General features: G+C 36.7%; 1 protein-coding gene across 1 annotated transcript in view; it reads right to left on the bottom strand.

Annotated features, from left to right (window-relative positions):
- Nucleotides 1-12,828, bottom strand: part of sorcs3a (sortilin related VPS10 domain containing receptor 3a) — a 213,506-nt gene that overhangs the window by 47,919 nt on the left and 152,759 nt on the right. The window contains exons 5-7 of the mRNA XM_066693212.1: nt 12,347-12,420; nt 5,536-5,600; nt 2,276-2,394 (exon numbers count right to left, since the gene is read on the bottom strand). Coding sequence (XP_066549309.1) covers nt 2,276-2,394; nt 5,536-5,600; nt 12,347-12,420 — 258 coding nt within the window. The remainder of the gene's footprint in view (nt 1-2,275; nt 2,395-5,535; nt 5,601-12,346; nt 12,421-12,828) is intronic.

Below are 12,828 nucleotides of genomic sequence, written 5' to 3'. Positions count from 1 at the left end.
ATTAGCAGGGACACATTTAATTACACCCCGTAATTCTCTCCCTTATTTAATTTTTTTTTTTAAATGAGCCGCCAGCTTAAAAAAACATGCAAATAAAAGAGGTTCATTATTAAATGTCAGAATCAATTAGCTCTTTTTTCTCAGTGTACTGTTAATGCAATTCTCAGTAAGTGAGAGCGGTGAGGGGGGGCACAGTCTGTCCGCTAACGGCAGAATGTCCTCCACAAGAGTCCAGTGTGCAATCGAGTGCAGAAGATACAAATCGATGCCAACCAGAGGAGGCTGAACTTAAAAAAAATAAATTGGGATGATTGATTTTTCCTTCTAGAACCTTTCAGCTGTGACTCTGTGTGATAAAACTAGGAGGTCTTGAATTGCAGAGAGTCTGGATGGGGTTATGGTCCATTCACTAGGAAAAGCTAATGGCAGTATGAAGCGATAGTGGGACATGACTGTCCTCTGAGAGTCTGAACACATTTGACACGTATTACATAAAAAACTAAATAACAGTATTGTTGCCAGCATAAAGCATGGTGAAACTTAATATCTGTAGTATGCTGCAATAATTGTTTGTGATCAAAATGGGATGTTAAGATTTGTTATATATATATATATATATGTAAAAATGAGGCCCACATTATAATATCTCTGGTAAGTAAGTAAACTAAAACAAAGATGTTAAAGTATTCTTTGTACCATTATTTGTAAATTAAACTTAAACTTAATGTATTAAAGCAACAACTGGGAATACAGAAAAGCAAACAAACCAAACACAAAAACAATATCATCAGTTTCTTTTCACATATACCACAAAACTAAATTCAAAGTTCAAATCGATAGCCTGTAGTTGATTAATTAATTGCAATCCTAAAGATGTTTTATTCACACTTCCAAATCAATTTCTTTGTTCAATACAAGGAAAGATTTTCAGCAGCATAGTTCTGCCCAATAAGCTTTGGATACATTATAGCGATCTGGGACTGTTGTGTAGATTGGAGGGACAGCAGCGTCTGTTGGTTAGTTGTGTTGGGCAGGGGAATCGATTGGGGATCTGATTTGCTGATGGGAAACTGTTCTAACTGTTCAAAGCTAACCCCACATGGAAACAGGGGGGGCACCATGATGCCAGTCATGGGGGGCAAGGAGATATATAGGTGTGCCCGCCAGAGATAAGTAGTTTAGAGAGAGGCCGAGTTCTCTGTGGTTCATTTAAAGCTGCCTGAGAATAAAAACTGTTGCTGGCACCCCTGATTCCCTCACTCATTACTTGTTGTGTTTGCATTGGTGAATCCAGCTGCAAAAAGCCTAAAACGCCACAATATGAAGTAATGACACTTTAAGGACATTTGTCAAATTGAACATTGGCATCAAAAACAAAGACGATTACTATGGCTAATGTACCAATACACATTTTGTGGTTTATTTTCTCTATTTTTATTTTTACATCTTTAATCAAGTGTTTTCCACGAGGAACAGTAAACTTGTAAGATTGTGCCTAGAATGGTTCCATTGTTCCAATTAGTTGGACCTGAAGCAAACGGAAAAATATAGTGTATAAACCTTCACTTCACATGCCCTTCAGATATCGCACACTTTCCTCTCTTCTTTAGCTATCAAAGAGGTCAGTATATAGCATGGTCCTTTCTGATAGTTTTAGTTTTCTGTATAGTACATTTAACTTATGACCAAGAAACCTGAAATAGCTGACAATAATATAATTTTTGTTATTAACTATGCAATAAGCCAGAGACATAGAAGGAGCGTTCAGAAAAAAACTAAATTGCAAACATAATTTAAAATGTAATATCATTCCACCTTCACCATGAACATAGAGGCGTAAGGATATTGATGATATCCTAACACATTCATAGAATTCATTGCACCTCTTGAGTTTGAACATTGTTCTTGAGAATTGCTTACAAGTATCTTGGCACATAATTTCAATAATGGAGAGACCGTCACTATTTTGTAAGCAAATCGTAAGCATTGCATGCCTTTAGGTTAGAGTCTAATGTATGAAGGCAGAAAGGCAGGGAAAAGGGAAAAGGGAAGCTGTGTGAATACAACTATTTTACAGCAAATCTCTGAGGATTTTACCATTTATTTTATATGTTCAGATGTTGTTTTGTTATCACTTTAAATACTTGTTATAGACCATTACAAAAACATAATTCAAAAGCTTAAATATGAGTAAAGAAACTGTCTCTAGTCTTAGAAGTGCATACACATACATATACATATATATTTTAAACAGACATTAAATAAAACACTGTACCTGAATGAACACATAGTCATCCTGCACAACAAGCGAACTTGTGTCAATGTATCCGAGGAAAGGACGCTGCCTGTTTGCTTCAGTGCACTCCTGAACCCGACACGTTACATATTGAGCACCTAAATGGGACAAAACAAGATCATATTAGAAAAAAAATACAAGCATTGAAATGGTTAAATCTGGAGCCATACCATAACTCACATAGAAGCAACTAAAAGGTGATCAGACCATAGGTTGAGCTTAAAATAAAAAGTCTTAATAATGTAAATCAAATGTTTTATAATGAAACCATAGCTATAAATCCTCATTTCAGTTTTTCAGTTTCTTCTTGTGCTTCTTCCCTTCATGTTCACCATATGAATTATGCCTGCAGTTCTTTAGTTTAAATTGGAAACCCCATTGTCAGTGCACATAGTTTTCCAAGACGTGTCTGTAATTACAAACTTAAGCACATTTCACAAAAGCTTTTTGCATGCATTTAATAATTCCACTGGGTCCAATTTCCATGTTTGCTCCATTTTCAATTCCTCCCAGGAGAGAAAATACTATGAATTTTTAAAAGCAAAAACAACAGTATATCTATGAACGGTTCAATTACGAATTCATTGCTTCTGGTTTATTTCAGTACACTTAGACTTATTCTCCTTGCTCACATACAATACCATATTGGAAATAAACTTTGAACTGGTTATAACCATGGACGCATTTGTCCTTTTAAGATTAAAAGTCCCAGAGAGTTTTTTTTTTGTTTTATTTTGGTTGGGTTTAGTTTCCCCCATGTGTAATAGAACTAAAATACAAATAATGTTTAATTGTAAGCCTTCGGAACATAAGAATACATGTTAGTTTGTCTCTCCATCCTGACACACACACAAAACATGATTATAAACAGACATGGTTAAGTGATGTATAAAATATAATGATGTCATATCTAGATCTGTTACACAGATACATACACATATGCATACACACATTGAATGGCTTGTATCACTAGGCTTATACATCTGCAAAAATGAGATTTGATGTGCCGGACCCATAAATGTGTATGAATGGATCCATCCATCCATACATGGCATATCAACATCCATATCACTCCTCATTTTCAATTTATTAAAGGAGGAGTAGGAGAAAGATGTGAACTAGTGCTATCAGACAGTGTATTAGAATAAGCACTTAATTCCTGCCTAGTCCTGCATAGTCTTGGTGTATGAAGGGTTTTCCTTTCTGCGATCAATGGCTGCATGGAAAACAAAACAAAAAAACAAAAATTCTTTACAGATGTATCAGGCTCTTCAAGCATGGAGGTTCAGGGAATGGGATTTCAGTGCTCAGCTTTTGCAAGGGTGGCCAAATCTCCACCAATCTTGTCAGCTAACATCAACATTTTATCTCTTTTGATGTAGAACTGTTCAGTTAGCTAGAAAGTCTTTGCAGCCTGGCTTTGAACTTGCTGAACAAAGTCTCACCCTGAGACACACTCTATATATAGATTGTGAAGTCTTCTGAACAGCCAAAGCAGGGAAAGACACACGCAATGTATCCATAAGTAAGGAACAAGCTGTGCTGTGAAGTTGTATAACATCCTATTTATATGCAATGACAGCAGTGACCATTCATTTTTATAGGCCACTTGGTCCATGTTACAAAAACTAAAAAACGTATTTGTACTTTTCCTGCACTCATATTTGGCTTGGAGCATAATCTGTATTTAAACAATGAATGAGTTCTTTATTGTATGGATTTATTGTTTAGAGGTTAGCATGTATCCTGTTTTCTCCCTTCAGATAGCTGCAAAACAAACTAACCTAAAGTAATGCTCACATTCATCTATAGTTGATGGCAGAGGAATAGAAAGCTGCAATATATTCTGTACGTGTACTATACATCTTGTTTTCCTTGGACCCAAAGGAAACTTCATAAAAGCTCAATTTCACAGACAACAAAACTCCCTTTAACTCTGCACTCCAACACAAAAAATGTTTGGTTTTATGAAGAATATGATTTAGCGCCATTGCAGATTGAAAATCTATTGTGAGGAATATATAATTTAACATCCAGATTGTTTTTGTCTGTATTCCCCACACCGGGCTGGCTAGGCTGTAATGGTGGATTCGCTATTATTTTAGTCCAAACTGAACACTCAAATGACTTCCTAATGTGAGTTTCATGTTTTCTCTTCCTCAAAAATGATTCAAAAGGGCACTTTCCAAAAACATTACACTAAAACAAAGGCTCATATAGCGACAGCCCAAGGGGAAAGAGAAGGTCAGCTGTACCATTATATATAACTACCAGTTACACTCCGCAATAAGTTGGCAAAGGAGCATTTCATCTATAAGCATGTAAAGAAAAAAGTCAATATATTGCATTAACTCTTACTTCCTCATCTTGACATTTGTAAGCCTCTTGACCAGAAAACCAGTAAGACTAGCACACCTGCAGTCAATGACCGACTATTTCAGAACCAAATTATGACAAATGTTCTTTCAAAGCCCCTGGGTTCAGCTTACTGGCATTCAGCCTTTTTGACAGTTCTGCCTTCTCACCTGAAGCTAGTATTTACTGGACCACTGATCTTGTTAAAAAAAAAAAAAAAGGATAGACAGGGTTCTTTTTTTCTCTCATTTCAAAATTCACAGGCCTAAATCCTGCCTAGATGTTTAAATGCAACAAGAAACACTTCTAGTTTTGTTATTCATATAGCTTTTGGCATGTTTCTTTTTCCCTACATACTTTAAAACTCGTTTCACACTTTACCTCCACTGTAATAAAGCTCATTAATAATTGGTATAGCTAAATGCTTTGTCACAAAGACAATGATGCTTTCTGCTAAGGACGAAGGATCACCTCTGTTAATTACTCATTTTGATTTGATTTATGAATGCTTTTATTTTGTATTTATTTCAAAACCACCGATATCATTTTTACAGAACAATCTCCGTCTGAAAATGTTTGTCTAGTCTCCATTTCCAGAACATCCATAAACAGTATGTAAAATACTGCCTGTGGAAGACCTTGATTGTACTGACATTCAAAAATTATGATGCTGACATTTAATGTATCAGGGAGATGAAGAGAAAGGCCATATTAATCAACTATCAAGCAGTACATTTATCAGTTGCCTTATCCAGTGCTGTACCCTTGGGACACATTTTAAACTTAGAGCGGAATTTATTCTTAGTTTGCTTCTCCTGCTCTCTGAGCCTTGTAATAGGAGGAGGAAACACTTTCTTCACTGTCCATGAATTAGAATTACTCACGTCCATCAGCGGTGCGGGCCTCCATGTGTACGAGATCTGACTCCTTGTCTAAGCCGATTACAGACCTGTGGCAGAAGAGAAGGAGGACAAACAATGAGGCAAATAGCCTTTGGGGAATTCAGAGCCAGTAATTGACAACTTTATTTGTGTCCCCTTGAACATATCTGCGAACGCTTGACTTTCCAGTGGCTCTTGGCTCAATCCAATCTGCAGCTCCTGTCTGGCAGCAATTTACTGATAGACTTTCATTGTGTAAACTGAGGTGGACAGTGTGGGTAAACACACAGATTGCATGGTATATTAGAGGCATGGGTTGTAAATGGATGCAAGTGTCATGACAGAATGATGCTGCGGTCACGTTAAATTGTTCCAAAAGTGCATTATTTAATTTTATGTCCGTCATTGCTGTGCACTTTATTTGTGCACAAATCGGATTTAGTCAGGTAGGGAGAAGGAATACTTTTCAGTTGAACACTTGCAAAGCATTGTGGTATATACAACGATCAGCCATAACATTTTGACCACCTGCCTAATATTGTGTAGGTCCCAAAACAGCCCTGACCCGTCGTGGCATGGACTCCACTAGACCTCTGAAGGTGTGCTGTGGTATCTGGCACCAAGACGTTAGCAGCAGATCCTTTAAGTCCTGTAAGTTGCGAGGTGGGGCCTCCATGGATCGGACTTTTTTGTCCAGCACATCCCACAGATGCTCGATTCGATTGAGATCTGGGGAATTTGTTCAAACCTTGAACTTGTGATTCATCAGACCAGGCCACCTTCTTCCATTGCTCCGTGGTCCAGTTCTGATATTCACGTGCCCATTGTAGGTGCTTTCGGCAGTGGACAGGGATCAGCATGGGCACCCTGACTGGTCTGTGACTACGCAGCCCCATACGCAACAAACTGCGATGCACTGTGTGTTCTGACACCTTTCTATCAGAACCAGCATTCACTTTTTCAGCAATTTGAGCTACAGTAGCTCGTCTGTTGGATCGGACCACACGGGCCAGCCTTCGCTCTCCACGAGCATCAATGAGCCTTGGCCACCCATGACCCTGTCGCCGGTTCACCGCTTTTCATTCCTTGGAGCACTTTTGAAAGGTACTGACCACTGCAGACCGGGAACACCCCACAAGAGCTGCAGTTTTGGAGATGCTCTGACCCAGTCGTCTAGCCATCACTATTTGGCCCTTGTCAAAGTCGCTCAGATCCTTACGCTTGCCCATTTTTCCTGCTTCTAACACATCAACTTTGAGGACAAAATGTTCACTTGCTGCCTAATATATCCCACCCACTGACAGGTGTCATGATAATGAGATTATCAGTGTTATTCACATCACCTGTCAGTGGTCACAATGTTATGGCTGATCGGTGTATATGAATGTTTTTATTCCTGTCTAGAAAGACCGATGTATCTACACCTCTCTCCAGCACGGCAATACCCAGTCCTATTCAAATAATAATGAGCTCTTGCTAATGATCTGGCATCTTTTCATTGCATACATTTTGAACTGTGAAATCAAACCAAAAACACACACATTAAAAGAGAATGTATTTATTAATATTGGCTTTATTTATGGCTTATAAACTATTCTTCAGAAGTTAGGGAATGGGGGGGATGGGGTGGGGGGGGGTGCTGTACAATATTGTTTTCAGAATGAAAAAGAATTCCACCTGGAACCTTGATTGTTTAAAAAAACGAAAACTTAGTGATCAGGTGATTAATGATGTAAAGAGTTCAGAAAACTTCCTATAATCAAAGATAGATATTACAAATTCTATTTTTTATGCAGGGAAAACTGTCAATAAGTTTGTAAACAATGTTTTGGAGTTTAATAAGGAAGAGCAATCTTTTATTGTCTGTATCACTGGCTTCCTAACGGACCTCAGAGGTACATTATATCACAAAAACACATAATGTATTTCACAGTACCATTGTAGGTGCAGGCATATTATGAAAAACCCAGGGAAACTGACAGCTAGGATTAATATTTTACAGTCACTGCTGCCTAAAGTACCTCCCCTCTTCCTTCCCATCTTTTTATTTCATATTTAATAAAGCCTGCAATATGCTCAAATGGGATTGAAAAATGGAAAATCATGCTTTGAAATATACATAAATATAGTTTTGCATCATTCTCCAAGGTTCATCTTCTGCCTATAGTGTAATGAGTTTAGACTAATTTGGTTATAGACTTGTTTCATGTGGTTTCTCAATATGCTGTAATTGACTTAATATGTTAATTACATGCCAGCTAATGACTGTAGTGATGTTTTCTTAAACTGCATTGAAAAACAACTTTTTTAGTTTTTTTAAAATGTAATGTATTACAGATTTCTTGGGGTTTATCACGCTTCAAAAACTCAATCTCCACTAAGTCTGATGTTGGCTTGCAAGGTTTAGATGGGGTTTGTTATTTAACTGTCAGTGTGAGGTTCAACTATAACAAATTGAGGACACAATAAACACATTAGTTAGAGATTACACTGCATTGTAAGAGGCAGAGATCTATCCAGGTTTGGTCACAACAACATAATCGCTGATGCTAAGCAATGAACCAGAAACAAAATTGCACAGTACATTGTTGTGTGATGATTATGCAATCCCATAAGAAGTGGGTATTAAGAGATGTATCTTGGCATGTATGACATCCAATAAGCAAAGGGATCAGGAGTTCAATGATTCCTGGCCGTAGCATAAATCCCCTACCTCTCATGAACATGGAAAGAAATGCTTTGTTTTGCTTAAAATGTACTAAAAGAAAAAGAAAAAATGTTTTGGTATAACAATATATATTTTTTGCTTCATCTTTTCTTTTTTTAGGGAGTGTGGCAGTAGATATGTTCAATGTATTACATTGTTACACAGTCCTTATGGGATCTAAGCTTGCATATTGTGGGGAGTGCCTATTAATAGCTTCATAGAGACAAGGAATGTTTATTAATTACTTAAAGAGGGTTATAACCATTAACCTTGCGTGCAAGTGTTGAGGAAAGAGAAGAAAAGAAAGGGGGAAGTTTACTTACAAATATGTTAGAAAACTGTATGAGTGATAATCATCACATTCAGGAGGTGTGAGGTTGTTTGTCAGAGTACTCAATAGCAGATATAGTAAAAACTAATTTATTTTTAAAAGTGCTCAGCCCAGTCTTCAATGCAATATCCTCCAAAAGGCAAACTGTGTTTTAATGATTTCAAACATGATCAAGAGCTTAAACACACTTCTGGGTAAAGCTTGAACAGAAAGCAGAACAATCTCTTATGAAATGGAAGCACTGGGCCTTTGTAGATGCAGAATCTAAAACCCCATTGTAATGTTATTGAATGAGTTTGACAAAGGCGATTGCCTAAAATAAATATTAGGACTGAATGTTCAAAATGTAATAGCAAATGCTGGGTCAAATTCAGTATGCACTGTTGCGTTTCCAAATAATATCTTCAGGGAGATACAGTACAGTATAATATCAGCTTTCATGTGTTCTGATGAGTTTTCTTTTGAGAGAATTTTCATTATAGTTCAAACTGAGTATTGAAATATGCCATGGGTTGTTCTGTGAGAGAGTTCTGGTGTTGATGTGTATACCTGCTGGAATTAGTTTGTGCTCTGATCAATAAATGGCACATTCAAGAACTGCAAACGATGGCTATTTCTCATTGCTACACTTTAACCTGCAAATGTTACAGTATAATTTATTTATTTTTATATATATTTATTTAACTTTTACTTCAGTAAAAACACTTCTTCAGATTCTGTAGTCAATGCCTGAGGGGTCAAAAAGTTAATGTAAATTCAGAAAGGAGGGATGCGAGCCAGACATGGGTGAATTACCAGCATTATTACTGTAGTGCTTCTTAAGAAGATGTAGATGTGTAACCTTTACAATGGGAATGTTGTAAATTGAACGTCGGAGCAGAGCACACGGTCAAACATTAATGTCATCAAAAAGCAAGAACACAACTACTGGATTTAAATTGGAACAAGATGGGCGATTTTCATTCTCGGTTTCACCACCATCTCCACTGCATTCAGAGCTCTGTACATATTAAATATTCAAGAATATGCAATGCTAGTGCTGGGAAAAATAGCAACAGCCCAAAGTTGGCTCATTTGCATAAAAACGAGCAAACACAGAGCTGTGCTGCCCCCACCCCAGGTAGTGTGTTGTGCATTTTATAAAATACAAAATACAAAATTAAATTAACTACATAAATCTGACTTTCAGTTTGGAAGGGAAATTAAAGTAATTAGCAACCATTATTTTCTTCTATTATATAAACAATTTTAATGTTTTTAATTTTTAATTTAAGCTCTGTAGACATCAATCATAATAAAAATCCATTGTATATTCAAAACAAGACATTCGTTTGTTTTTCTTCAGCTTATAAGTCTCCCTTAACAGGCACTGTGGCATACAAATCCAGGGGATTCCCTGTTATAGCCTCATTTGAACATTGCAATTCATTACAGGAAGAAAACAGAAAATGACAGTTTCCGATCAAAATTAGGGTGATTTCTTAAACCTAGGTGTTGACTCCAATCCAATCCATATAAAGTGAGCCAGGAGCTGGGAGTTAATCAGAGAGTTGTTAAGTGTACCTTGTTGTGATTAAATGTTTAACTACTGTTACCTGAGTCTTTAGGTCTTTAATTGATTAAGTGCTTGAGGTGATCCAGGATAGTACTTTATTTTAAACCAGGAAGATGCATTACAGAGCTCATTGTAGGCAACTTATCATTTTAAGGCACCACTGTAAACACTACCACTGTTTAAACCTTAAGCTGCAGATTGGAGTCTATTCATACTGTCCTCATAAGAAACACAAGTATCACTTAATTATTGTCTCCAGACTGGTATGCAACTGGAGTTACAGGATAAATAGCAGTCTCTCAGAATTAGTTTATTGATGATCTGTTGTCCTACAGTGCTGCAAATATTAGCATGCAAATTATCATACTTTGGTTCACATTTTAGGTCTGGTGAAATTAGGAGGGTTGATTGGTGGCTTCTGAAAGCCATGACCTGAAAAATAAGCCTAAAACGAGCTGCTGTTGAATTGCACGAATATTATTTTCTGATCAGATTTCTGGTGGTGGTGTTTTTCAGTTCACTTCAACATACTAAACACGAAAATAGGGCATTATTCTATTTCTTTGACAGTCTTTAAGTCTTTGGTGAGTAACAAAAATGACACTAGCACATCTCCATATTACACCTACATTTAAAGGCAGGTTATATTGAGGACAAAGTAAATGTGCCTGTTTTTATACAAAACCTAAACAGGTGGGGGAAAATAATAATAATGTCACCATTACAGATCACTTGACAACAGAAGGTGACTTTCTGATTTCTCAAGATAAAAACAGATGGATTAAGCAGGCTTTAAGGTCTACCTCTAGCTCACGGGACTCAAATTCTGAAGCTAAGCTAAAGGATTGATACAATTAGGCAAAGTGCACTGAGTCATTCTGCCACATCATATACAACAGTTTGACATTACTGCCTGATAAAGACTTAACCTCTCACCAGGAAGGCTGTCAACAACTGTAATGGAAGCTCGAGGGGTCGATGACCCTGGGGACTGTGGAAAAACACCCTGAATTCCTTTAGCATATGAAAAGTATATGACACAAATTTATTGCATTGTCAATTAGAAACACACTTGATATGCAGTGCTGAGTTACACCAAACAGCTTAATCCATTTTTATTGATTCGGCTTATTCACTGCCAGGCATTTTTCATTGAACCCTGCATGCATATCATGAATCCTTAATTTCTTCCCGATAACTTTGTTCAGCATATGTAATGTAGATAACTATTAACCATAATACTAGTTAAAAGTGAATGGTGTTAGTTGAAAAATACAGGTGGTAAACCATGTTTCAAAACCTGAATTAGACTATAGGTTAATACTGACAATGGGTGTGTTACAGGGCATACTTAGTCACGTCTCTAATCAAAATTGATTTGGCAATAATGTTTGCTTAGTTATCTATACTTAATATCATAATATTTAAATGTCTACATAAATTGTGGTTATGTACACAAATCTTAAGCACAAATGGCATCAGAGGATTACATTAAAAACCACAACATACACCCAGGTGTAAAATGCATCTTTCCTTATCGGCAATGCAGATGAGTAACATCTATTTAGACATCCACTGGATTAAATATGATTAAATCTACCAAGCAGCAAAAACTCACTGAACTGAAGTAGTATCCGTTATACTCAGATGAGGCTTGACATTCTAACCAGGAGAAAACATAATTCCACAGGCAGATATCGACAATAGCAAAGAAATGTCACAGAGGCCCCTTCTGTTCTAGGAAGTTATATTATTCCATTCCTCTCCCCTTTCTCTTAAGGAATGAAAAATATCACCTATTCTTTATCCCATGGTCCGGGAATTGTGTTTGCTGCAGGATACATAGGGCCAAGCTTATCAGAGGAGGTGATATAGATAAATATAGGATGGGTAGGGATGTGAACATAGGTTAGAAACATTCATTGCCAAAGGAGTACACATCTGAATTACATACATTTTGCTTCTATAGAAAATAATTCAACTTATCAGAGCTTACACGGGTCTACTACTTTTATTATTCACAACCTTCTATGAGCTGCTCTGTAGGCCCCTAATGGCGCTGCCAGGGTTTCAGCTCCGTTACCTTTATAGTGACATTTTTCCTGTGATGGAAATGGCTTCTGCTGTCATATATATATATATATATATATAAGAGAGAGAGAGAGAGAGAGAGAGAGAGAGAGAAAAACAACAAAAGGAAAAGTCAATTTTAAGGACTTACCAGTAAAATCTGTTGGGAGTCACATGATCATGTACTAGCTGCCATTTCCTTCCAAAATCCAAGGAGCTATATAACTGTAGAGAAGAGTGGAATAAAAGATGGCATCATTGATACATTGATAAAAAGATCATGAATGCTGAGTCTCATTGTGTCATTATTTCCCCCCAGCTACCTATATATTGACATGTTTTAATACTGTATAGATACATAGTAAAAAGTATTCATAGCAATATTGTTTCATTATTTACTGTTAATTAAATAAGATATATATAAATCGTGATTAATCTCATATTTGAAATTACAAAAAATATTTACATAGATGAGTGTAATTATAGCATTTTATGTGTAAAACAATCCCAAGGAAATGCTTGCTTTGAATAACAATTCCAGCAATCCAGTACAAAATTGTACAAAAAAAAAACCCTCGCAAGAGATTGCCATAGCCTCAAGAGTTTTCTTCTTCCTTAAATTTACAAGGAGGT

Source organism: Amia ocellicauda, chromosome 20 (genome assembly GCF_036373705.1).
Source record: "Amia ocellicauda isolate fAmiCal2 chromosome 20, fAmiCal2.hap1, whole genome shotgun sequence".
NCBI lineage: Eukaryota > Metazoa > Chordata > Actinopteri > Amiiformes > Amiidae > Amia > Amia ocellicauda.
This window is presented reverse-complemented; position numbering and strand designations above follow the sequence as displayed.